General features: G+C 40.7%; 1 protein-coding gene across 3 annotated transcripts in view; it reads left to right on the top strand.

The window, feature by feature from the left end:
- The first annotated feature begins 2,717 nt into the window (after positions 1 to 2,717).
- Ccdc171 (coiled-coil domain containing 171) overlaps positions 2,718 to 27,344 on the top strand; it is a 329,914-nt gene continuing 305,287 nt past the window's right edge. The window contains exons 1-4 of one of the 3 annotated variants that reach the window (XR_007594478.1): positions 2,718 to 3,111; positions 13,794 to 13,936; positions 22,029 to 22,164; positions 24,791 to 24,965. Coding sequence is in view for 1 of the 3 variants with exons in the window: in XM_050157438.1 (XP_050013395.1) it covers positions 13,890 to 13,936; positions 22,029 to 22,164; positions 24,791 to 24,965 (358 nt within the window). In the remaining 2 variants the exon portion in view is untranslated. The remainder of the gene's footprint in view (positions 3,112 to 13,793; positions 13,937 to 22,028; positions 22,165 to 24,790; positions 24,966 to 27,344) is intronic. The other 2 variants (XM_050157438.1, XR_007594479.1) reach the window with 2 other exon arrangements.

Genomic DNA, 27,344 nt, shown 5'->3' with positions numbered 1-27,344 from the left:
CAAAACACGTATGTGCCTCCAGGCCTCCTTTTGCTTTTTTTGTTTGTTTGTTTTTGGATCCTTCCCTTTTTTAGTTGTCAGTTTAAAAATGCCCTACATGTTAATTGCTGAGTGCACAGGAGAATGGCGTGTCTGACGGGCTGTGAGTGAGTGGGTAAGAAGAAACAGGGACCAGACGCAAGGGTTCAGCAGCAGGCATAGAAAGAAGGCAGAAGGCAAACAGAGAAGTTGGAATTCTTGGGTCTAGGAATTGAGATCTTGAAGGCAAAGAAGAAAAGAAGACATATGGGCTTTTTTCCAGCGAGTTTAAACTTTATGAACAGGCAGAAGAAAAGTTTGGGCAACTCATGATAAGCCGAAAAAGTAACATTTTAGATATTTTGATGTCTATACTGCCAGCCCAGACTGGCATTGTGGCACAAGTCTGTAATTGCAACAGCTGGGAGACTAAGACAGGGTGGTCATCAGGCCATCATGGGCTGTGCAGTGAGACCCTGCCTACAAAAAAAAAAAAAAAAAAAAAAAAAAAAAAAAAAAAAAAAAAAAAAAAAAAAAAAAAAAAAAAAAGAGTGAAAAATTCAAACTCAGATATAAATAATCAAATCTCAGTACCTAGGGTTGACTTGGGCAGCACTGAGTATGCTTAGCAGGGACCAAGTGATGGCTGAGGGCAATGCCAGTGCAATGGTGAGAGCTGAGAGGTGCTGGGATCTGGTAATGAGGTCATTACTGAGGTGGTTATCTGCTCTGAGAGAGCGAGGGGTGACTCTAATTGTCTCTCAAAAGGACTGGGAGAAAGAGGAGAAGGGGATGAAATGACAAGGACGAACAGCAGGGAAGTGGGTCGGAGCAGCCTTTAACCAAACAAGAGACAACAGAAAACAGAGCTGTAACCACCAGAGAAAAACAGAAACTCTCTAAGGATTCTGAGGTGATCAGGTTTATTATATAATCACTATAATTTTCATTACCTTTGTTAAAGCCTCCTGCATTTTTGTTCTAACTTGCTGTTTCTTTACCTTCCCACACTAGACTTGAAATTCTCCACAAATTACTTCCATGTACTCAAGGTTGTTAACAGCTCTTTTCTCTGATCCCATTGCACTTGTACTTTATGCCATGTATTTCTTTTTTTAAGATTTATTTGGTTATTATTATGAATACAGTATTCTGCCTGCAGGCCAGAAGAAGGCACCAGAACTCATTATAGATGATTGTGAGCCACCATGTAGTGCTGGGAATTGAACTCAGGACCTTTGGGAGAGCAGAAAGTGCCCTTAACCTCTGAGCCATCTCTCCTGCCCCCATACCATGTATTTCTATCACTTAGCCCCATGCAGGGTACATGCACTCTATTCTATAAATGCTAAAAACCAAGTAAATTAAGTTTGCAAGGCTTCAAGTCACCCAATTTTCCTTAAAAAATGCACAGTGTAAAATACATTTAACATTTATTCCTGCAATGTAATACTCCCTTCTTTAATGATACAAAGACAAGACACGACAAATTGATGTGTGGCTCATGTTTTGTAACCCCAGTGCTCCAGAGGATGAGGCAGGGGGATCCAGAATTTGGGACCTGACTGGGCTACAAACACTCCGAGCCAAACCAAGAAAACCAAACAGAACAAAAAACAAAAAAATAACCCCCTTAACAAAAACCTTTCAAATAATAAAACTAAACCATACACATTTTTTTAAAAAAAGCTCTAATGTTTTTTATCATAATTCTCCATTTGATTCCTAAGCAGAGTGGTCTACTTTTGTTTCCTTCAGGTCTTTTTTTTTTTTTTTTTTTTTTGAAGCAGTTATCTTTTCTGGCTAAAGTTTTAAGAAGCAAGGAAGACCTTTTAAAAACTAAATGGCTGACCTCAAACCAATTAAAGTTTCTCAGCAGCACAAGAATCAGTTTTAACCTATTTACTTTTAGGACTGTTGGGTTTTCAAAACAAGAGCAGGTGAGGACGACCCCCAACACCTGGTTCAAGCTGATTACGACCAACCCGGGACAAGTTTAGCATAAAAGGCTCATTTTGTATGAACACTTGTGGAGGTAGAGGTGGTAAGGATAAAAGCCTTTTATCAAAATCCCGCCAATTTGCATTGTTCTTTGGGGAATAGGCTTTCAAAAAGCCAAGGAACAAAAGAGGACTTGCTTTCCCAATCCCCTGAAGCGACTACAGGGAGAACCAAAGCTCTCTATAAATTGGGGAAGAGGAGGGGGAGGGGCTGATATCTAGCAGGGATGGAGCACACGGGGAAGGCCGAGGCCTTATTTGCCAATGAATCCGGGTCCACAATATTTATAATCAAAGACGCTCAACAGCATCAGAGCATCGACCTACACTTTTCCCACCCAAGCCGAGATACAAAGGGGGTGGGAAGAAAAGACAGATTTTGTGCCAGCCGAGGGCGCTGGGGAGAGCTCGCCACCTGTGCCGAAGCCTGGGCAGATTCTCCCAGGGGACCCTGGCATCCGCCCGGTCCCAGGGGGGTTCCCAGACCCTGAAAGAGCTTGGAAGCCAGGTTACAGATCAGGAACGGGTTGGTATCCTTTGGCAGGCAAGGAAAAGGAATTAGAAGATGGAAATTTGCACGTTAATTTGTTCGGGCTGTTGTGAGACAAGGAGACGGCATAGCAAACGAGGGGCCGGAGCGCGTACCGGGCGAAACGCGCGCCCGAGGCACTTGTGCGGTCTGCGCACGCGCACCCCATCCCTGGCGCACGCGCAGGCTCGTCCGCCCCGCGCGGGAGCGCGCGCGGTTTCGCGGGCCGGCCCCTGGTGCGCGAGCCCGCGTTCTCTTGCGTCTCCCGGAGCTGCGACTCGGGCGGCGGGACGCCGGGGACGCGGTGACAAGGGGCGGGCCTGCCGGGGCGGGGCCAGGGAGGCGGAGAAAGTCGCCGCCGCCTGGAGCCCAGTCGCGTGTTCCCGGCCCCCGGAAGTAGCCGTTGTAAACTTCACCTCGCAGACTTTCTCCATCCCGGTCCTAGAGTCCATCGGCTTCCCCTCAGTTGTCACTCCTCCTCCTGAGGGCTGCCTGGCCTTCCGCCCTAGACCTGAAGAGGCCCGGGGCTTCGTGGGTGTGCAGGCTGGACCACGCGAGCCCGAGGTAACCGCGGGCTGTGCCCGGGGCCGGGAGGTGCTGAGAGGAGCCTGGTCTCGCAGGGAGGACCGGCCTTGGGGATGCTCGCTGGTGCGGACACGCCTCCCGCTCAGCGCCTACGCTCTCCGCCCACCCGGAGGCAGATAGACGAGCATCCTTCGCGCTACCCGGAGGATCGATGGGGACCAGAGTCCTCGGAGCTCCTTAGGATTAGTACCTAAGAATCACAACTTATTTCGCGTCCTACCTCCTTTTCTTTTAGATGCTAGCCACACTTTGATAACCAAACAGTGAGTTGTGTCAGATTGCTTTCTGCAACTTCTGCCTACCCACCAGGTTGCTAAGAAAAGTCAGCTGTGAGTTTTCAGAGCTGAAATTTGTGTAAAAGTGCCTTAAAAAAATCTTTAAGCCTTACGATATTCATCTCAGGCAAATATATAACTTACTAGAGTCGATATCAAACACTTTCTAAGGCTTTCCACAGGGATGCTTTACCCTTCTCATAATGTTGGAGAAAAGAAGTTACCGTTTTGTTGTTTGCATTTAACAGTGCTTAGTAACGACCACACTTTGGGAGAGCCGGAAATGAACGGGCTTTCCAGAAAACGGGAGAGGAATGAAGCCAGTGCAACCTGATAGTAGGAAAAGTGAAGGCAGTTGTAGCCTGGAGCTTTCTGTGTCAGGCCTGGCTCAGCCGTTTATTAACTGTCTTAAATCACCCAACCACTTGGCCCTTAGGGTCTTTATGTCGGATAAGCAGAAGGGGCTTAGTCTCAGGTTCCATGAATTTTTTTTGTTGTTGTTGATCTGTTTCAGTCCTTTTTGTCTTTGTCTTGCTCTATGCTCACATATCTCCTTTAGTTTTTTTCTTTTTTTCACGTGTGGGGTGGAAGGTGGTTGAGAGTGAACAAGAAGCATAGGTATGAAGTGTTCTGCTCCTGAGCTGTGCATTCCTCCTTACTAAGTAAAGTAACTGCTAACACTCCCTACACAGGTGTTGTGATGAGTGGACACAGAACTGCAGAAATCATACACACACACACACACACACACACACACACACACACACACACCAACAACCCGGACTTAGTGTTAGGGAATATAAGCCATTTACTCTCGACTTGAAAAAGGACTGAAAGGTTTGAGAACACATTGATTGTTGGGTCAAGGGGAAAAAGTATTATTTGGGAAGACACCCAAAATGAGGAAGAGAGTGAGATAGTGTCGTGAACACAGGTGCTAAGTTCATTTTCTCTTTAAGCAAGAGAGAGAAGGGTGGAGGGGCTGGCTTTGGTGTTGGATGAAAGCTGGTGGCTGTTGTTGCATTAGTGTTCATCAGTTTGAAGAAGGAGGAAGGAGAAATTAGGCTGGGTGCTCAGGGAGGCAGAGACTCTTCTACACGAGCTAATACACCTTGGAGGCTGTGGGGCTGTTTGCTTTGTAGAGTGTCATTAGAAGTCATCTAGAGGTGAGAATGGATTTTAGTTCTTTAGTGAATATCTTTGTACAAATCACTCAACCTCTGGGAAACTCAGTTTTCTCGTTTGTGAGATGTGCAGATAGTCTCAAGAGTATCAGCGAATGAGATCAAGTGTGCTTAGCTATGTATGTGGCACCTAGGAAGTGTTGCGTTCTAGGGTGTGACTCTTCAACCCCCCTCCTCTGGGCTCTGCAGACTGGTTGAGAGGTGAGGACACTGTGAAAGGACAACTGAAGGATTTACATGTTGGTAGGAAACTTGTGCCAGAAATGGTTCTTAACATCTAAAGGAGACTCTTCTTCCCTTTGGGATGGCCAGAGAATTGACCCCTCGGGTTCGACTGGTCATTTACCTATTTGAAAATGAATTCTTATTTTTAAAAATTATATATATATAATTAATTATAATGTTTGTATTTCTATGCCATATTATTTATTTTTAAAATTCGTATTAAACAATAGTATCTCTAACAGTTATATATTTTGGCAGAAATATCCAGAATAGTACAAATCTATCTACAAACAAGAGAAGAGTGATATATTTGTGTGGTATCATTTAAGGTCCATTGATAAGAATCTTGCCTTTGTCTACTGGTGCTTCAGGATGGCCTAGTTGCAGCCGAAGCCTGTGAAGATGCTGTCTGGGTTGAGAATCTGCTTCAGATTGGCGTCCTTTGTGTGGAGAATGCTGTGACTTCTTGTTAGTCTGTTAGAAGAGACCTCATTTTAGGTTTAAAAAATGATGAGTTTATTTATGTTCTTGTGCTGGCGGTCTAACCTGCTCTCATACTGGTTAAGCATGTGTCCTATGACTGAGGTACTACCCCACCTCTGCCCCCAGTTGATGTGTTTACAAATTGAGATATAAGTCACATAACACAGATTTTACCATTTAAAAGTATACATTTCAATGGTTTTCGTGTATTCCATATATAGTGTAACCATTACCACTATTTAACTCCAGAGCACTTCAGGTATCCACAAAAAGAAATCTAATGACAGGTAAAATTCCCTGTCCTCTCCCCCACGATAACCTACTTTCTGTGGAGCTGCTTCTTCTAAACATGTCAGAGTAATGAGATCAAAACTATCTTACCTTTTTGTGCCTGGCCTTTTCACTTAGCACAATTTTTTCAAAGTTTATTCATATTTTTACATATATTAACTTCTGTCCAATTGTTTAATATATATTTATTTACTTATTGATTAGAGGATGAACAGCTAATATTTATACTTTCTTGTGGATATGAATTATATTTCTGCAAATATTCTTGTGCAAGTTTTTCTTGTTTATTGTTGGGTGTTTTGTTGTTGTTGTTGTTTGTTTGTTTTGAGACAAGGTTTCTCTGGATAGCCTTGGCTGTCCTGGAACTTGATCTTTTGACCAGGCTGGCCTCAAACTCAGAGATCTATTTGCCTTTGCCTCCCTAGTGCTGGGATTAAAGTCATGGGCCACCACCTCCTGACTGAAATGGCAACTTTTATTAAAGAAATCAAGGTTTAATTTTTGCTGGTCTGTTTCAGTTTGCTTCTAATGGTGTTATTACCTCCTGGACCACTGACAGGCAGTGTGCACACTCTGGAGTATTTTCTGTATTCTGTGCCCAAATCAATATTATTGCCACTGTACTTGGTGGACACCAGTTTTGGCCATTATAGATAACATAATACTCTATTTCAGATTTTGTCACGGTGGGGGAGTTGGCAAGGATGATTAATTTTCCTTTGCCCCTTCCTTCCTTCCTTCCTTCCTTCCTTCCTTCCTTCCTTCCTTCCTTCCTTCCTTCCTTCCTTCCTTCCTTCCTTCCTTCCTTCCTTCCTTCCTTCCTGTCTTTCTTTCCTTCTCCTTTGTTTGTTTGAGACATGGTTTCTTCGTGTACCCCTGGCTGTTCTGGAACTGGCTTTGTAGACCAGGCTGGGCTTGAACTTTGAGTTCTACCTGCCTCTGCCTTCTAACTGCTGGGATTAAAAGTATGTGTCACCACCAGCCAGCTCCTGTCTGTCTGTCTTTCTGTCTGTCTGTTTGTCTATCTTCCTTTCTTCCATTTTTTTAGATTTATTGATTGACTTATTATGTATACAGTGTTCTGCCTGCATGTCTCCTTGCAGGCCAAGAGAAGGCACTATGAACCGCCATGTGGTTCCTGGGAATTGAACTCAGAGTCTCTGGAAGAGTGGTCAGTGTTCTTAACCTCTGAACAATCTCTTCAGCCCATCTTTCTTCCTTCCTTCCTTCTTTATCTCTCCTTTCTTTCATGTTATCCCTAATTGACCGACCTTCCCTCCTTCGTTCTTTCCTTTTAAATTTTATTTTTATTACGTATATATGGGTGTTTGTAAGTATGTCTGTACACCATGTGCATGCAGTGCAATACCTTCAGAGTCCAGAGGAGGGCTTAGGATTTCCTAAACTTAATATATGGATGGTTGTAAACTGCCACTTGCCATGGGGGTGCTAGGAATTGAACTGGGATCTCTGGAAGCAGCCAGTAGTTCTTAATGGCTGAGCCATCTCTCCAGCCTCCTCTTTAAAAATGTAATTTTGTTTTTTATTATTATTATGTTAATATCTTTATATATGTGTATATGTATATATATTCTAAAGTTTGATAATTTTTCTCGATATATTTTTATTTTAAATTAATGTGTATGCATGTATATTTGTGTGTGAGTACGTGTGTGTGAGTGCATGTTCCCTCGGGTAGATCAGAGCCATCAGAGTTGGACTGACAGGTAGTTGTGAGATGCCTGATATGATGTGGTTGCTGAAAACTGACTTTGTATCCACTGCAAGAGCAATGTGTGCTCTTAGCCACTGAGCCATCTCGCCAATCCCCATTTTTCCTGTTTTTTTATTTTTCTTTAGGAGCATTTTTGTTCTATTAGCTTTTATGGTCCCTCCAGTTTAATCTTCATGACTTAAGTGAGTTTTTCTTTTATTTCTAATTCTTTCTGAATCAATCTCTCTCTCTCTCTCTCTCTCTCTCTCTCTCTCTCTCTCTCTCTCTCTCTCTCTCTGATTCTTATCACTGCACCATTTATTGTAGCCCTGGGTGGCCTGGAACTTACTGTGTAGACCATGCTGTCCCCAAATTCACAGAGATCCATTTGTCTCTGCCTTTCAGGTGCTGAGCTTAAAGCAGGTGCCACCTGTTCATCCTTATCATCTCACTTTTGAGTATATTTCCCTTTCCCTTCTTCCCTCTCCTCCCTCCTTCCTTCCTTCCTTCTTCTCTTCTTTACCTTCTTTAGTTCTTTCCTTGCCCGCCCCCCCCCCCTTTCTTTCTTTATTTCATACAGGTTCTCACTGTCTGTCCCTGGCTGGCCTGGGACGTGCTGGGTAGAGGATGGCCTAGAACTTACAGAGATCCCCAGAAATCAACCTGTCTCTGATACTACATTCGGCACTTTTGAGTCTCTCTTTCTTCCACTCCCCTCCCCAGTCAAGGTATCTCTGTGTATCCTAGCTGCCCTGGACCGCTCACTGAAGACTGTACTGAGATTGCATGCTTCTCCCGAGTGCTGGGATTAAAAGCATACTCCATCACACTCCTTGCCTCTTTCTCGTCTGTACCTTTTCCTGATGTTTTTAAGTTATTTTAAGTTATATTTTCATTAGTCTTGGTATATATTTCTTTCATACTTTTATATAGATTATTGTTTTTCCTTTACTTGGCGACCACACCCCTTTTCTTTTGTTTAATTTTTATGGGAGATAGATAGACTTACAACTTTAGAGTAAGGCAAGGCTCAGGTAAGCTCTAACTTCATAAAGTTTCTTTCTGTATACTAATGCTATGGGAGCTTGCTTTTTGAGATCTTTCTTTGTTTCCGCCTCCAGTTTTGTTGGGCCATCTTCCTTCCCTTCTTTTCCCTTCCCTTCACCCCTTCCCTCTCCTCCCCTCCCTTCCATTTCTCTCCCCACCCACCCCTGTCGGTGGCTGGATTCCAGCCACAGAAACTTTCCTCCAGTCCAGGAAGGCCCTTAACAGGCTTGTTTTTGAGAGTTCGTCAGGCTACAGCAGCTCTTTCATGACCGTTTACCATGTGTGTTTCAAGTGTCCACTGTGAGAGTGGACAAAATTCTCCCTCTTTGATCTGCTGCTCTCAGGCCTGTAATAATATCTGTTTTCTCCCCAGGGTTCTGCCAGATGTCCTCGTCCCTATGTGTTATCTAAAGACTCTCACTGCTTCTCTGTAGATGTCTTGGCTGATGGTGTTTTACTAAGTGTTGTCTATGATTGATTGGATTCTCTCACTAGTTGCCCTCATTTTACAGATTCCCTTATTTGAATTAATAAGGAAATTTTGCTATAGAAAAAATGAAGAAGCCAAGCATGATGACTCACACCTGTGATCTCAGCACTTGGGAGGTGGGGAGAAGGGGCAGGGAGATCAGGAGTGGAAGGCCAGTCTGAGCTACATAGCAAATCCAAGGCCAACCTGTGCTTAATGGGACTTTGTCTCACAGCAAGCAAACAAAACCAACCAGCCTGGTATGCTTTTAGTCCTGGCATTTAGGAGACACAGGCAGTCAGATCTCTGAGTTTAAGGACAACATGATCTACATACTGATTTCTAGACCAGCTAGGGCTACAAAGTGAGATCCTGACTCAAAAAACAAAATCAATCAACCAACCAAATTGAAAACAAAAACAACAAGCCAATGAAAAACAAATTAAGAGCCTTAATTCAAGATACTTGTAGCCAGAGGTAGTTTGAGAATCCATTCTCCTATTATATTCTTGTCTTGTGCTATTCAACTTTAAAAACTTTTACCCGTCCTATGAGCATTTTCAAGCTGTCAATATTAGTTTTATATTGTTGTATAACAAGTTACTACAAACTCAGTGTTTTAAAACTGTGCACACTTTGAACATCGCTTTATTAACTTTCTGTCATCTTTTGAAACTGCATTTTGTTAGTAGCTCATGCTGGTCTAGAATTTGGGAACCTCCTACCTTAGCCTCCCAAGTGTGGGGATTCAGGTGCCTTCCACCACAGCTGGCCAGCAGCACACTTCTGCTATTACAGTCTTTATGGTTTACTAGTCCTGGTACAGTGTAGCTGGGTCTTCTGCTTCGGGATTTACAAGATGCTTACTGGACTGTATTTTTACCTATAGGCAGCCTGGGTAGAATCTGCCCCCTTTCTCAGGTCCCTGACAGGGTTTGTTTATTTATTTATTTATTTGTAAATTGTATGCTTGAGGGATCTAGTGCTAGCTGTTGGGTGGAGGCCATGAGACTGCTTACACTTCCCTGTGGCCCTGCCTTTAGGAAGTTCATAGCATGGTAATTTACTTTTTTGAAGGTGGTAAGCTTTGGGGGCTGGAGAGATGGCTTAATCAGTTAAGAGCACTGACTGTTCTTCCAGAGAACCTGGGTTCAATTCCCAGCACCCACATGACAGCTCACTCACAGCTGTATGTAACTCCAGTTCCAGGAGATCTGACACCCTCACACTGATGCACATGAAATAAGTTTAAAAAAAGATGGTAAGTCTTTTTTTTTTTTTTTTTTTTTTTTTTTTTTTTTTTTTTTTGAGTGCTGGGGTTTGAAGAAAGGGTTCTTCACGTTCTGTGCAAGTGCTGTGCCAATGAGCTGTCCTGTCACCCCACAGTCTTACAGTCATAGCAGTGTTATCCTGTCTGAGTGATCTGATCTGGGGATTGAAGGAACTCTCTGTGGGGCTCTGTACAAGCCTATGTCTAGAAGACTTTAGATTTGAAGATGTTAGGTGCTAAATACATAGAATAAAGGATTTTTTCTATTTGTTTTTATTAAAACAATCTCAAAAAATTGATCAGGTATTTTTCTCCATTAACAAAGACAAATAAAACAAAAATAAACACTTTTAAGGTTGTTACTAACTAAAACATTTCTATGGCTGAAGAGATGGCTCAGAGGTTAAAAACATTTGATGCTTTTCTGGAGGGCCTGAGTTCAATTCCAGCACCCACATGATGGCTCACAACCACATTTAACTCTGATTCCAGGGGATTTAACTCTCTCTGCTGGCCTCTGAGGAGACCAGGCACATATGTGGTGCGTGTACATATAATGCAAGCAAAACACTGATATATTAAAAATGAACAAATAAAAATAAAAAATTTAAAAATTATTTTTGGGGTGTGTGTGTGTGTGCTGGTGATTCACGATCCCCCTGCTTGCTAAGCTAGTCCCTACCACAGTCATGCATCTCCATTTCATATAAAATTCTTCCCCCAGAGGGGAAAATAGAGATATTTTCATGCCTTTGGACTATATGTGTATACATGCACGTGTGTGGAGATTGTGTATGTATGTTTGACCCCCCACCCTCCCAGAAATGAAAACCTTTGCTGGATTGTAGATGGCTCAGTGATTAAGAGCACTGGTTGCTCTTGCAGAGAACCCAGGTTTGGGTTCCAGCATCCACTTGATGTGACAACTGTCTGTAACTCCAGTCCCAAGGAATCTCAAACCCTCTTATGACCTCCGCTCCACCAGTCATGCACAAGGGGCACACAACATACACTCAGGCAAAGCTCTCAGATGCATACAATACTAAAATTAAGACCAAAAGAAAACAAAATCCTTTGTTATGTGTGTCAGTGATCTCTGGACATTACACTGAGGACAGAACAGTCTTTCTGCTAGATTCCAACTTTTCTTACAAACATTCTGAAGGAGGCTTTGGGTCTCATCTTTGGGAACGTCCTGGTAGTATGAAAAACATTTGTGACTCCAATCCAAAAACCAACAAACAAACAAACAGACAAATAACCTGGCTGAGTGCCAGCATCACCATCCCCACATTACCGTAAAGGGTGACTGACACGGATCTTGGGCAAGTCATTTGGCTTCTCTGCCCCAGCTTCCTTTCCTTAATGGAAAGAAGGGCAACAAAGGTGGGGTAAGAGCATCAATACCTCTGCGTTCTGAGTCATTGGTGTTGCAGGAAGAACTTGGGCTTCGGAATCTTAGTTATGACTGGGGATTTGGTCCTTTTACTTTCTTTAAGATATTTTCTACTCTGTGTTTTTTGTCCTTTGAAAACCTGGGTAGCCCTTTCATTGCAGTGTCGTAGGGAGCAGAGTTCTTGTTAGTCAGACTATAGTTCTGGATGCTGCTCTGGGTGCTGCGTAGATGAGCGACAGTAAGTACTGTTTGTCGCCACTCTTCTTAAGTTTGGTTATTTAGGTCACCAGAGAAATCAGATTTTTCTTTTCTGGACTTGGCTAAAATTCCATCCTATTTTCCTTGGACCAAATTATTCTTTCAGCTACATCAGTCATTGTTGTTGGAATCATTATTTCTCAGCCCTAGGATTCGTGTTGGCCTTTGTCTATTTGAATAGCTTCCTTTCATGGTTTCTTCTAGAGCTTGGTTAATGGAGCAGAGGCTGAATATGTTGACAATTTTTCTCCTCTTGTTTTCATCTTTTGGGTACCTTTGTACACAGACGATATCATTAAATAATTATTTTATTACATCTTTTTCCCAGACCAAATTACTCAGCTATTCCCTTTTATTGGGATCATTAAGCTTTTTCAGGTTCCATGACCCAGTAATAAAAACCGATAGTGGCTGAGCCCTGGCTGTGTTTAGGATTTAGAGCCTGCCAAAGTTAACTCTCTTTTGGGCAGAGGGAGGATGTTCAAAAAGTCTTGTCTTTCCTAAGGCCATATACTTGTGCTGGTTGGATCCTGCTTCAGGTCTCTAAGTTTAAAGTTCAGATTTTCTTAAGACATTGGATTTTAGGGACTATAAGGAGGTATTTGTGGGATATTGATATTTGCATTAGTGCTATTTTAGAGCGTTTACCCAGAGGTACTTTAGCACTGTAGTAAAGTAACTTGATTTACATGGTTGACTCTGTGTGATTCGGAATATCTCCTGTAGAAGAGGGTTCTAGAAGGTCAGCCAGAGTAAGCAACATCTTTCTTTCCTGCTACCTCTTTGGAGGAAATGGTTAAATTATGACATTAATTTATGAAGGAAGACATCTTATACAGATTGATACGAAATGTTTGACAGCAGGGTTAGTTTTCTGTTTTGCTTACTAGTGGCACAGACTTGCTAAGAGAAACTTATTTCTCTGGTTGAAGATAACAGTGTAGTTTTCCTTCCTAGGACTTTTTTATTTGCTTCTTTTTTGAGATAGGGCTTCTCTATGTAGCCATAACTGTCCTGGAACTTAATTTGTAGACCAGTCTGGCCTTAGACTCAAGAGATCCGCCTACTTAAGTCTCCTGAGTGCTGGGATTAAAGGCGTGCCCTACCACTGCCTACATTTTCCTAGGACTTATTAAAAGACCAAATTTCTGAATTGGAAGCAAATTATTATGAGATCTTTTGTTTGGGAGTATTTTGGTATCTTCATTGACAACATTGTGTTAAAATATCTCATTTATTTAGACTGAATTCTGTGTCCCAAAGGTTGGTACTAAATATATTCCTTTGCAAGTGCAAGAATAATTTGTCAGGGGGCTGGAGAGATGGCTCAATGGTTAAGAGCACTGACTGCTCTTCCCGAGGACCCAGGTTCAATTCCCAGCACCCACATGGCAGCTTACAACTGTCTGAAGATTCAGTTGCAGAGGATCTGACACCTTCATACCAATGCACATAAAGTTAAATAAACCAAAAAAAATATTAAAAGTAATTTGTCAGTTTTATTTTTATTTAAGCAGCTAAAGTAGATTAAAAGTTAACTACTACTTTTTTTTTTCCAGACAGGGTTTCCCTGTGGCTTTGGAGCCTGTCCTGGAACTAGCTCTGTAGACCAGGCTGGTCTCGAACTCACAGAGATCTGCCTGCCTCTGCCTCCTGAGTGGTGGGATTAAAGGCGTGCGCCACCATCGCCCGGCTGCTACTATGGTTTCCTAAAACTTATTTTTTTTAACATTATGCCTTTTTTTGGCTTCTAATTTTTTTTCAAATAAAAAGTCCTATAGTGTTATTATCATTGTTATTTTTTGAGACTGAATTTATCCCAGGCTGGCCTCCACCTTACTAAGATGAGGATGACATTGAGCTGGTCCCCCTGCCTCCTTCAGGTGCTGGGTTTATAGGTATGTGTACCACACCCAGCTGTGTGTTATAAATTTTTGGATTGTCTATCTTCTATATAACTTAAAAATTAACAAATGGTCTATAGATCAAAATAAAGCTTACTTTCCCGAGATTCAAATATAAAATTGCTGTTGTATTGTTTATTAACAGGCTTTAGTCCATTTAACCTGTAAGTCACAGACATCAGCATAAAGAAGAATATCATTAAGAAACTGTGGAGTATTGTGGAAAATTGGAAGACTTACCATGAGTTTAAACACTTCAAGTAATGCCACTACTGGGGATACCCAAAGGTAAGCCTCCAGTCTCTTCCTTTAGTTGGAAAATGCTTTTGATTGCAAGAACCAGGGAGAACTAAGTGGGTGACGAAGGAGTCTTGTAGGACGGTGAAGGAAGTAGGTTTCTTGGGACTGAAAGAGCAGCAGCTCCTTCAGGTCAGCACTGACTCTCAGGACACCTTGTGTTCTTTTGTTAACTTGGATCATAAATGTCTGTGCCCCTGAACCTTTCCTCCTGCTGGAGATTTGTTTATTCTCTACAATTCTGTAAAAGGGAGCTGCAGACTGCGTTCCTGCCGCCCAGCTCGTGGCCGCCTGGCTAGCTTATGCCCCGAAATAATTACACGGAAACTATGTTCTTTTAAACACTGCCTGGCCCATTAGTTCTAGCCTCTTATTGGCTAATTCTCACATCTTGATTAACCCATCTCTAATAACGTGTGTAGCACCACGAGGTGGTGGCTTATTGGGAAGGATCTTAACCTGCATCCATCTTGGAGAGGAGAGCTATGGTGACTGCCTGGAGTGGAGAGGCATGGTGTCTGTGTCGGGTGGGAGAATCATGGCAACTGACCTCACTGCCTTCTTCCCAGCATTCTGTTCTGTCTACTCTGCCTATCTAATTTTCTGATCTATCAAAGGCCAAGACAGTTTTTTTATTAACCAATGAAAGTAACATATAAACAAATGACCCTCCTCCATCACGATTCCAGTCTCCCCCATGTTTCTGTCTGTTTATGTTTGTCTGGCCATTACCTGCTTGCCATAACTTCTGTGACTGTGTCCTTGTGTCCTTGCTGCATCTCTGACTCACCTGAGTGCTCTGTTAGTTTTAGCCCCCCTTGCCGACTGCATTTCCTTGGTGTCTTTGACTGCATTTCAAGAAGATGTGTTTCATTGATATTGTTCCTCTTTTTTTATTTTTGTGCCAGGTGTTTCTTTCTGTCCTTTGTAAGATGCTTAGTTTATTCCATTGCCTTTGAGGGATGGGGTCCACAATACAAAATGAACTATTTTAGGTGTGATTTTTTTTCTAAGTGCATTTTTCAAGAAAATAAGTTCAGTAATCAAAATTATCCTGGTCTGGTTTGTGTTGCCTGTATTTTTAGGATACAGAGGTGGGTAAATTTTTGTGAGATCAGGCAGTCTAGTATATAGAACAATTTTCAAATTTCAAGGACCTTGTCTCAAATAAACAAAAAAACAGAACAAGAAACTAAGTGCTTAGAACTTCTATAGTCAAGGAACAGACTCATCTCTGCAGAATCTAAAAATAGAACGTTTGACGTTATAGTCTGTCAGTTGCCTGAAGTAAACAATTTAAAATATATTCTGTAACAGAATCAAAAAGGTTAGTTGTGGATAATTCTTCTTATTATTTTTTTTTTTTCAAGACAGGGTTTTCCTGTGTAGCTCTGGCTGTCCTGGAACTCACTCTTTAGTAGACCAGGCTGACCTCAGCCTTAGAGACACATCTGCCTTTGCTGGGATTAAAAGTGTGCACCACCACCACACAGCTGAAACTGTGGATAAATTTTTATACTTAGTTTGAGAAGGATTGATGGAGACTATGTATATATGTATATGTAATCTTACCTCTTAGAGTTGATAATTCAGTAAATATTTGTCCAGGGCCTTTCTTATGAAGTAGCAGTATGTTATATAAGTACATATTTTAGAATTATAATAATATTTTACATTATTATGCTTTTTCAGTTTAGAAAGAAAACATCAGAAGACATCCATAATATATATGTTTTAAATTTTTACTTATTGAATCTCTGTCTCCTGTCTCAGACTCTGTGTGTGACAGAGACAGGAAGACCAGAAGAGGTTGTCACCCATTTGAATTGGAGCTATAGGCACTGAGAGCTTCCTAATGTCAGAACTGGGACTCAGACTCAGGTCTTCCGGAAGAGCAGCATGTGCTGTCTCTTCAGCCTCCCCCACCCCATGCTTTTAATGGAGAAATCTTTACTCTGAATTCTAGATTCTGAATAGAGTTATTTCAACTCTACCACTGACTTTCTTTCTATATCTATAACTTTGTCATTCTCAATAATTCCTGTCAATGGAACCATGCCTCTTTTTATGTTTGGCTTCTTTGGGCTTGTTCTTGAGATTTATTATATTGTGGCATGTATAGGCCTTTGTTTCTTTTTACTGTTGAATAATATTCCATTCCTCTGTATGGATTTATTACATTTAGTTACTCATTCACAAGTCGTCAGGAATTAATGTAGTTTTTCCTTTTGGCTGTTAGGAGCGGTGCTGCTATAAACATGATGTGTAAGTGTTTGTGCTCGCATGTTTTCTCTTTCTCTTTTCAGGCAGGTTCACAGAGCAGCCTTGTTGCATCATGTAGCAAATTTATGCCAAACCTTTTAAGAAGCCACCAAATTTAGTGACTGGATAATTTTGCAGTCATGACAGTAGTATTTGAAGGCTTTAATTCCTTTATATCCTTGTCAGCACTTTAAAATTACTTAATTTTTGTTTCTTTCAGACAGGTTTCAGGATTTCTCTGTATAACAGTTCAGGCTGTCATGGAACTTGCTTTGTAAACCAGGCCGGCTTTGAACTCACAGCGATCCATCTGCCTTTGCCTCCTGAGTGCTGTGATTAAAGGCGTGTGCCACCACCGCCTGGCAAAAAAAAATTACTTATTTTTAAATAGTAATTCTTTAAATTTAATTCTCATAAATGTAAAATTATACATTATTGTGGGTTTAGTTTGAATATTTTTGATAATCAGTGATGTTCAGCATCTTTACATGTGCCTTTTGGTCATTTACATGTCTTCCTGGGTAAAATGTCTTTTTTGTCTACAGAGCAGGGTAGAGCAGGGTTTCTCTGTATAGCCTCGGTTGTCTTGGAACTTGCTCTTCTGTCTGCTTCTACCTCCAGAGTGGTTAGGGTCTAAATTTATTGTTTTACATATGGATAGCCAATTGCTTCAGAACATTTCTTGTTAATACTGTTTTTCCTTATTGGACTGTCTTTGCACTGCTGTTGAAATTTGCTTGACCATAAAAATATAGACTTTTCAGGAGTCTCAATTCTGATAATTCGTCAGTTAATGTTTTGTGATATTAGACTCTGCACACACAGGTATACCAAGTGGTCAAGCACTCACTTAAGTTAAAACATGTTGTCTGGCCAGGTAGTGCTGGCACACACCTTTAATCCATGGGGAGGCAGAGGCAGGTGGATCTCTGTGAGTTTGAGACTAGCCTGGTATACAAGAGCTAGTTCCAGGACAGGCTCCAAAGTCACAGAGAATCCCTGTCTCGAAAAAACAAACCAAACCAAACCAAAACAAAACAAAACAGAAAAACAAAAAAAATGTTGTCTGTTCTTAATTAAATACTACCTTGTCTTGATTATTAAAACGTGTCAATTTCTTATTGCTGACAAATCTTTGAGAGAAATTTTAGAAGGAGGTTTATTTGGACTGGACAGTTTGGGGAGTGTACGTCCCTGGTTAGCTTCCTCCACTGCAGTGGTCTGTGTTGAGGCAAGCATTGCAGCATCAGGAACATATGCTGATGGAATGCTTACCTTGCGGAGCTGGGGATCAGAGAGGGAAGAGAGGAGGACTGGAGTAAACAGGGACAGTATACTCCTCAAAGACATTCCTCAGGTGTGCTACCTCCTCTGGGAGGCCCCACCTCTTAAGGCCTCTGCCACTTCCTCTGCTGATGTGGGAGTCTTCTGTTTTGTGTTGATTTCATTGGTTAAATAAAGAAACTGCCTTGGCCCTTTAAGAGGACAGAAAATTAGGTAGGCGGAGTAGACAGAACAGAATGCTGGGAGAAAGAAGCCGAGTCAGTCAGTCGCCAAGACTCTCCTCTCTGAGATGGATGCCCGTTAGACTTGTCCTGGTAAGCCACACTCAAGTGGCAATACAGATACTAGAAATGGGTTAGATCAATATGTAAGAGCTAGCCAATAAGAGGTTATAACTAATGGGCCAGGCAGTGTTTAAAAGAATACAGTTTCTGTGTAATTATTTCGGGGTATAAGCTAGCCATGCAGGAGCCGGGGCAGCCGAACGCAGCCCACCGCTCCACTTACTACACTCTGCCAGCCGAGGAACAAGCCTTCATTCAACACAGGAGGCTATGGAGACTTTTCCATTCAGTCCAAAGTTTTGAAAGTCAGAAGTGAAGTTCTCATGTGTTTATCAGGATGGTGCTTTTGGTTTTGAATCCTTTGCCTTTCCATAATACACATTAGGATCAGCTTGTCAATTTTTAGAAAAGGACATTCTGAGATTTGCTTAAAGATTGTATTGTATCTGTAGATAGAATTACCATTTTAATAACACTGCATTTTCTAAATACAAATGATTGTGGGAGATCTTTTCATTAATTTATGTCTTTAACTTCAGTAACTTTTTTAAGGTAAAGGTGTTATACTTCTTTTGCTAAATTTATTGCTAAATTTATTTTTCTCTTTTTTATTCTATTACAAATAGAGTTCTTTTTCTTGATTTTATTGATAGTATATAGAAATATTAATTTTGAAGTTGGGCACATGCCTTTAATCCCAGCACTCAGGAAGCACAGGCAGATGGATCTCTGTGAGTGCGACACCAGCCTGGTCTACCAGGAGAGTTCCAGGACAGGCTTTAAAGCTACAGTGAGAAGCCTTGTCTTGAAAAGCCAAAAAAAAATTAATTTTGCACATTAAGGCAATCTTATCAAAAGCAATCTACAGATTTAATGCAATGCCCAGCAAAATCCCAGAAAAATTCTTCACAGACCTTGAAAGAATGGTACTCAACTTCATATGGAAAAGCAAAAAACCCAGGATAGCCAAAACAGTCCTGTGCAATAAAAGAACTTCTGGAGGCATCACAATCCCTGTTGTAGAGTAGAGTTGACTTCAGACTCTACTACAGAGCTACAGTACTGAAAACAGCCTGGTATTGCCATAAGAACAGACAGGAGGACCAATGGAACCGGATAAAAGACCCGGATATCAATCTGTACATCTTTGAACCTCTGATTTTTTGACAAAGAAGCAAAAAATATCAAATGGAAAAAAGAAACCATATTTAACAAATGGTGCTGGCATAACTGGATATCAACATCTAGAAGAATGAAAATAGACCCATATCTATCACCGTGCACCAAACTCAAGTCCAAATGGATCAAAGACCTCAACATAAAGCCAGCCACAGTGAACCTTATAGAAGAAAAAGTGGGAAGGAAATACACATGAATGTATTAGCACAGGAGACCACTTCCTAAATATAACCCCAGCAATACAGACACTGAAACAATTAAGAAATGGGACCTCCTGAAACTGAAAAGCTTCTGTAAAGCAAAGGACATGGTCAACAAGGCAAAACAACAGCCTACAGAATGGGAAAAGATCTTCACCAACCCCACATCAGACAGGGGTTTGATCTCCAAAATATACAAAGAACTCAAGAAATTTGTCACTAAAAGAACAAATAATCCAATAAAAAAATGGAGTTCAGACCTAAACGGAGAACTCTCACCAGAGGGATCTAAATGGCTGAAAGATACTTAAGGAAATGTTCAACATCCTTAGTCATCAGAGAAATGCAAATAAAAACAACTCTGAGATTCCATCTTAAACCTGTAAGAATGGCCAAGATCAAAAACACCGATGACACTTATGCTGGGAAGGTTGTGAGGGAAAAGGGAACACTTCTGCATTGCTGATGGGAATGCAAGCTGATACAACCCCTTTGAATGTCAGTATGGCGATTACTCAGAAAATTAGGAAACAACCTTCCTCAAGACCCAGTTATACCACTTTGGGGTATATCCAAAGGATGTTCAATTGTGCCACAAGGACATGTGCTCAACTATGTTCATAGCAGCTTTGTTTGTCATAGCCAGAATCTAGAAACAACCTAAATGCCCCTCGACCAAAGAATGGATAAGGAAAATGTACATTTATGCAATGGAGTACTACACAGCAGAAAAACATAATGACATCTTGAATTTCATAGGAAAATGGAAGGAGTTGGAGAACATTATTTTGAGTGAGGTAACCCAGACACAGAAAGACACTTATCACATGTACTCACTCAGACGTGGTTTTTAAACACAAAGCAAAGAAAACCAGCCTCCAAACCACAATCCCAGAGAACTTAGACAACAATGAGGACACTAAGAGAGACTTACATAGATTGAATCTACATGGGAGGTAGAAAGTAGAAAAAGACAAGATCTCCTGAGTAAATTGGGAGCATGGAGATCTTGGGGAAGGGCTGAAGGGGGAGGGGTAGGCAGGGAGGGGAGCAGAGAAAAATGTAGAGCTCAATAAAAATCAATAAAAAAATTTGCACATTGATCTTATATTTTTAAAAATATATATTTGCAATTTATGTACATTCGTGTTTTGCCTGCATGTATGGCCGTGTGAGGGTGTTGGATCCTCTGAAAGTGTTGTTACAGACGTGGGTGCTGAGAATTGTACCTGGGTCCTCTGGAATAGTTGCAATTGCTCTTAACCGCTGAGCTATCTCTCCAGCCCTGATCTTGTATTTTTATAACCTTGCTGAAATTGATTTTTAGTTTTTTCTTGTTATTTGTTTTCTTAGGATTTTTTTATAAAATCATATCTTTTGCAGTAAAAAACAGATTTCCAGTCCGATACACATCTTTGTTTCTACACTTTCCCCTCTCTCCCTTCATTCACCATTTAAGGATGTTAAGTAAATCTTTGAATGCCTTGTTAACAGCAGTTGTCTTTGCTCTGTTCTCTCCCTTTTCGTCTTTAACCATTGCATATGCTAGGAGCATAGGTATTTGTAGATAGTCTTTATCAAGTTGCTCCTCAGCTTGGCATGGTGGTGTACAGGCCTGTAATCTTGGCTGCTGAGGAGGCAGAGGCAGGATGAAGATCAAGGCCTACCTTGTCTACAGAGTGAGTTTAAGGCCACCTTGGCAGCTTGGCGAGACCCTGGCTCTAAATAAAAAGTTAAAAGAAGGCTTGGATATAGCCTTGTGGTAGAGCACTTGCGCAGTGTGCGTGAAGCCCTGAAGCCAATCTCTAATATTGTGGAGTTTCTTCTCTGTTTTTCTTTGTTAATCTAGGAGAGTTTATCAGCTTAGTCTTTTCAGAGAGCTCAATATTGGTTTTGCTGATTTTTTCTCTTCTGTTTTAGTGGTATTGAAAGAAGTTAAAGTTGTATGTACACATTGTTTTTCTCCAGGGCTACTGCTGTTGGAGAGACAGGGCTAATTTCTTTGAGACAAATCTTTTTCTTAATTCCTAGAAAACTTTACATTTAGCTCTTTGAGATAGTTTTCTTTTTCATCTGAATGATTTGACATTTTATTTTTAATGTTAGTCTTTGGTTTTCCAGTTTTAATTTTTGTCTATTGACTTCCTACCACAGATAATCAAGAAAATGTCCACAGATTTGCTTACAGGCCTGATGGAAACATTTTCTCAATTGGGGTTCCCCTTCCCTGAGAGCTCTAGCTTGTGTCAGGTCAATAAGAACTCAATAAGGGCAAAGTGAACAACTGATACCCTCTAGAGTCCTGTGCTTTAAGCTGTGACTTTTGGCATGTCAGCTGCTTGCCTCACTGCTTGCTTTGACTTGTTAGGTACATCAGTTATCTACCTGCTTCTTCTATTGCTGTGACGTCTTTTCTGCCTGTGCTCTCTATCTGGGAGCTCTTTCCTGTTATAGTTATTACTGTTGATTTTCTGGAGAGTATCATGCTTTAGTTTGCCATTTTAAAGTAAGAATGTGTATTCTGTCATTTATACTTTTTCTCTTTGTAATGTGTGTTACATTTACAGTGATTGAAATATATTAAAAAAGAAAGAAGTCTCTCTCTTCCAAAAGTACCCAGCGTTTGATGGCTACAAAGCTTGAAAAATATAGTGTGTTTTCAGTGGACAGTATTTTGTTACGAGTAAGATACCACTTTGCATTGTTACCCGAGTTTTACAGTGGACACATTTTACTAAGTTGTGAATTTATTATCCTAGGACTTTATCATATTCCGTTATTTTCAAATTCTGTTTTTAAAATAAGCTATAAGAAATGCTGTTATAATAATTTTATTGCACGAGAATTAGATTTTGTTATTACCTTGTTTTGTAGGTTGAAAAATGCTCCATTGGATATAAAGCAAATGCTTAAAAATGAAACCGAGTCAGATATCACCTCCGATCTCAGAAAAAAACTCCATCGGGCTAAGAAGGAGAAATTAGATATGACAGCCAAGCACAACGCAGAGGTAGGATTCATTTTCCTCCCGTGTAATGTTAGGAGTCGAGTTTCAGCCAGGCATGGTGGAACATACCTTTAGTTCCACATTGGGGAGGCAGAAGCAGGTGAATTTCCGTGTTCGAGACTAGCCTGCTCTACAGAGGGTTACACAGAGAAACCCTGTCGTGAACCCTCCCGCAACGTCTTCCCCAAAGTTGGGTTTCATTAGAAACTACATGTGACCTTTGTCACTGTGTCATTCTAGTACTTCAGAGGAAGCTGCAGTAATGAAACCCTTTCATATAGCAGAATTGTATAGGAACATTCGAGTTGAATGTTATTAAATTGATTTGTTTGTTATTTTAAGTGTATTTTAATTAAGTAAAATATTTTACTTTGCTGAGTGTGGTGGCGCACACCTTTAACTACAGTACTTGGGAGGCAGATCTCAGTGAGTTCGAGGCTAGCATGGTCTACAGAGCAAGTTCCATGACAGCCAGCACTGTTACACAGAGAAACCCTGTCTCAGAAAAAAAAAATTTTTACTTTTTGTGTGTGGAAGTGCATATGCCATGCACTCATGTGGAGGTCAGAGGATAACTTGTGGTACCTTGTTATGCTGGATAGTTTAAAGTCAGTTTGACACCAGCTAGAGTTATCCGAAAGTGAGAAAATGCCTCCATGAGATCCAGTTGTAGGGTATTTTCTTAGTTAATGATTGATAGGGGAGGGTCAAGCCCATTGTGGGTTGTTCCATCCACAGAACAAGAGCAGGCTGAGCAAGCCATGGGGAGCAAGCCAGTGAGCAGCACTCCTCCATGGTCTCTGCCTCCAGGTTCCTGCCTCCGGGTTCTTGCCCTGTTTGAGTTGCTCTCCTGACTTCCTTCAGTGATGATCAGTGCTATGGAAGTGTAAGCCAAATAAACCATTTTGTCCTCACCTTGCCTTTTGGTCATGTGTCTCATCACAGCAATAGGAACTCCAATTTAAGACACCTGTGGTGCCAGGGACTAAAATGAGGTCAGGTATGAAAGCAGGTTGAGCCATCCTGATGACCAGACGTATTTTAATTAAAAGAATTGACATGGCCAAATGTGTTATTTGATGGATGTGATTGATGACTAAAGAATTTATAAATTAGAAAAATATTATTTTGAGAGCACTCTTGTTATGTAACAGAGCTTCCTCAAACTCAGTCCTTCTACTGCAGCTTCCCAAGTGCTGTGATCTTCTGTGTGTACTACTTTTGTATTTATGTGTGTGCTATCTTATGTGTGTTCTGCTGTGCAGGCTTAAACCATTCACATTTTTGAAGTTATAATGTAGATTCCTTTAGGGTATGAATCATGGGACAGTTTTTTTCCTAGATAAGTGCATTGTGTATAGAATTTTTATTAGTATAATTCAGAAATCATTTTAGTTTTTTATATTCTGACATCTTATTAGTGTGTATGTATTGTGTAGGTACATATGTATATTTAGAGTAGTTTTCTTTCCCTTCTAAGAGAATTCATAAATCGTATGTTTATGCCTTTTATGCCCTTACTCTTTTTCCTGTACTTAAGTTTTATTTTCTTTTTCTGTGTGTATGTGGTGTAGGAATGAAACTTACCTAATGCTAGGCAATTTCTCTCCTAGTTTGTTTGTTTTGTTTTTTCAAGACAGGGTTTCTCTGTGTAGCTTTGGAGCCTGTCCTGGCACTCGCTTTGTAGACCAGGCTGGCCTCAAACTCATAGAGATCCACCTGCCTCTGACTCTGGAGTACTGGGATTAAAGGCATGTGCTACTACTGCCTGGCTTTTTTACTTTTTTAAAGCATAGAACTTTACTTACGTTTTTTGCTTAAATATTTAGCATTTTATTATTTTGTAATTGAAAAATTTTCCATACACTGTATTCTGATCACTTCCCCTCCCCAGCTCCTCCCAGATCCTTCACTTCTACCGCCCCACCTAACTCCAGTCTCTTTTTTTCCTCTCTTTAAAAACCAAACACATATCACTTTTACTTTCCTTCAAACTATCATAAAATTTTGTGATGTTTTGAAAATCCCTGGTTGTAGTTTTCTCCACCAATGCAATAAGCCAAGTCTAGCCCAGTTAATAAGACCAGGTTTAATACACAGAGCAAAGCAACTCCCAGGTGTCTCTCAGGAAGGCAGGAGAGAAATGACAAGGCAGGTCCAGGGACCAGGTCTTAAATAGCCTGAAGGCTTGGTCCCGAGCATCTCACGGGGAGGAGCTGCCACTTTGCAGGCTTTCTGAAGGTGGGGACATGACAGAAGAGGGCACAAATATCATTCTCTAAATGGTTGTGAGCCACCATGTGGTTGCTGGGAATTGAACTCAGGACCTCTGGAAGAGCAGCCAGTGCTCTTAACCTCTGAGCCATCTCTCCAGCCCCAGGCATAATTTTGTTATTCAAATGTGCTTTCTGTTCCTTTTGTTTCTTTAGAAAGGATTTCCTCTAAAGGAGCCTATCAGGCACTCACGATTATCATTTGGTAAGAGGCAGCGCTTCCTTCCTAGTGTTTGAGAATTCGGGTAGACACAGAATGAGGTTTTGCTAAGAAATATAAATGCTTGTGTATGTAGTCGCATCGCCTTGGAGACATGCTTTAGTGCTAGTTCATGAGCTGAGGAATCTGTTTTTAGCTGTCCAGCTACGAGAGCCATATTGCCAGGCTGCGGTCTGAGGTGGAAAAAGGAGAAGCCCTGCGGCAGCGCCTGGAGTATGACCTGGCTGTGGCTAGGAAGGAGGCTGGTCTGGGGAGCCGGGCAGCAGAAGAGAGACTGGCTGAGGCACAGAGGATCCAGGAGAAACTCTGCGGTAAGGCAGCACCTCCTCTCCCCGTTTAGAGCATCCTTGCTCACTGTTGCATATCCATAATGGATCTCATGTAGGGTTTTCACTCATGGGACTATGTTTAAATTCTTTTGTTTCCACATTTGGATTTAACCCAGAGCATCATGCATAGTAAGCAAACACTTTGTCACTGAATTGGGTTTTCAGTCCTACATTAATTTTTTGAGACATTTTTTGGCATTAGGGGAAGAATGGTATGTATTCCATGATGATTCAGACTTACTGCGTAGCTGAAGATGACTTTAAAATTGGACTCTTCTTTCCCTCCCTCTCTCCCTTCCTTCCTTCCTTCCTTCCTTCCTTCCTTCCTTCCTTCCTTCCTTCCTTCCTTTTTTTTGTTTTTGTTCTTTGAGACAGGGTTCTCTGTGTAACAGCCTTGGCTGTCCTAGAATTTACAGAGATTCACCTGCTTCTTCCTCCCTAGTGCTGGGATTAAAGGTGTAAGCCATCACTGCCCAGCTTTGGGTTCTTTCTTGATTTCACCAGCTAAGTGCTGAGGTTATAGACATGCTCCACTGCTCCTGATTGAACACAAGGCTCTGAATATTGGTCAGGTACTCTACCAGTTGAACTGTTTATTCAGTTAATATTTTTATGTTGTATGAATGGAAAAAAACCAGTGCAGAATGCTGTTTTTAGAATACTTGTTCTTCAAGCAACATGCAAAATCACAAAGTATTTGTGTGTGTGTTCTATATATACTCTAGGCCCCTTCATAACGTATAATTTGAGTCAGAATTTCTAGCCTGTGTTCCAGAAACAATGCAGGTGATTTGTTGATTGCATAGGTTTCTGTGTCACTGCATTAGATTATATTCCTCAAAAAGAAAAAGGCACCATTTTAACATCCCAAATCTTCTGTTATATAGGTTTACTTATAAGTAAACTATTATTTAATTATATATAAATGTATATAAATTCACTTAAATTGTCATATAACTCAAAGCTCAGCCACCTGAGCTTTGGATTCACTGCACCTAGAAGGTTATTCAACAGAATCTCAGACAGCCCCAACCACACTTATTAGAGGAAAAAATGAATAGAAGAGGTAAGATCACATGCTACACCACAAAGAGCAACATAATACCAGTAAAACCTAAAGACCCTACAAAAGCAAGACCTGAACAACCAAATATGGATGAACAGAAGAAAATGATCTAAAAAAATAACCTTAAGAGAATGTTTGAAATTCTTAAAGATGAAATGAGAAATTACCTTAAAGAAATGAAGGAAAAAACATATAAAGAATTAGAAGATATCAGCAAATCACTTAAAGAAAACCAAGAAAAAGAACTCAAACATATAAAAGAAACTATTCAGGACTTGAAAACTGAGATAGAAAAAATAAAGAAAACACAAGCCGAAGGAATTATAGAAACAGAAATCATGAGAAAAAGATCAGGAACCACAAATGCAAGTATGAACAACAGAATACAAGAAATGGAAGAGACAATTTCAAGCACTGAAGTTAAAACAGAGGAAATAGATTTATCAGTTAAAGAAAACATTAAATCTAACAAAAGCTTAACCTAGAATATCCATGAAATATGCGATAACATAAAAGGCCAAATCTTAGAATAATAGATATAGAAGATGAAGAAGAAATTCAACTCAAAGGCACAGAAAATTTATTTAACAAAATCATAGAAGAAAATTTTTTCTACCTAAAGAAAGATATGCCCATAAAGATGCAAGAAGCTTACAGAACACCAAATAGACTGGATCCAAAAAAAAAAAAGTCCTCTCACCACATAATAATCAAAACACTAGACATACAGAGTAAAGAAAGAGTATTAAGAACTGCAAAGGAGAAAGGCCAAGTAACATATAAAGGTAGACCTATCAGAATTACACTTGACTTCTCAGTGGAGACAATGAAAGCCAGAAAGTCATGGTCAAGCATTATGCAGACATTAAGAGACCACAGATGCCAACCCAGACTACTATACCCAGCAAAACTGTTGATCACCATAGCAGGACAAAACAAGATATTCTATGACAAATCTAGATTTCACCAATAGCTAGCCACAAACCCAGCCCTATAAAAATACTAGAAGGAAAATTCCAACCCCAGGGTGATGGCTACACTAACATACACACACACAATTGGTAATTTCATTACAGCAAATCCTGAAGAAGAAAAAATTGCACAAGAGCTGGGGAGATGGCTCAGTGGTTAAGAGCATTGCCTGCTCTTCCAAAGGTCCTGAGTTCAATTCCTGGCAACCACATGGTGGCTCACAACCATCTGTAATGAGGTCTGGTGCCCTCTTCTGGCCTGCAGACATGCACACAGACAGAATATTGTATACATAATAAATTAATAAATATTTTTTAAAGAAG

This window comes from Alexandromys fortis, unplaced genomic scaffold (genome assembly GCF_014885135.2).
Source record: "Alexandromys fortis isolate MF-2015 unplaced genomic scaffold, M_Fortis_MF-2015_v1.1 scaffold_64, whole genome shotgun sequence".
Classification (NCBI taxonomy): Eukaryota; Metazoa; Chordata; class Mammalia; order Rodentia; family Cricetidae; genus Alexandromys; species Alexandromys fortis.
Note: the sequence above shows the minus strand (reverse complement) of the source record. Positions and strands in the feature narration are given on the sequence as shown.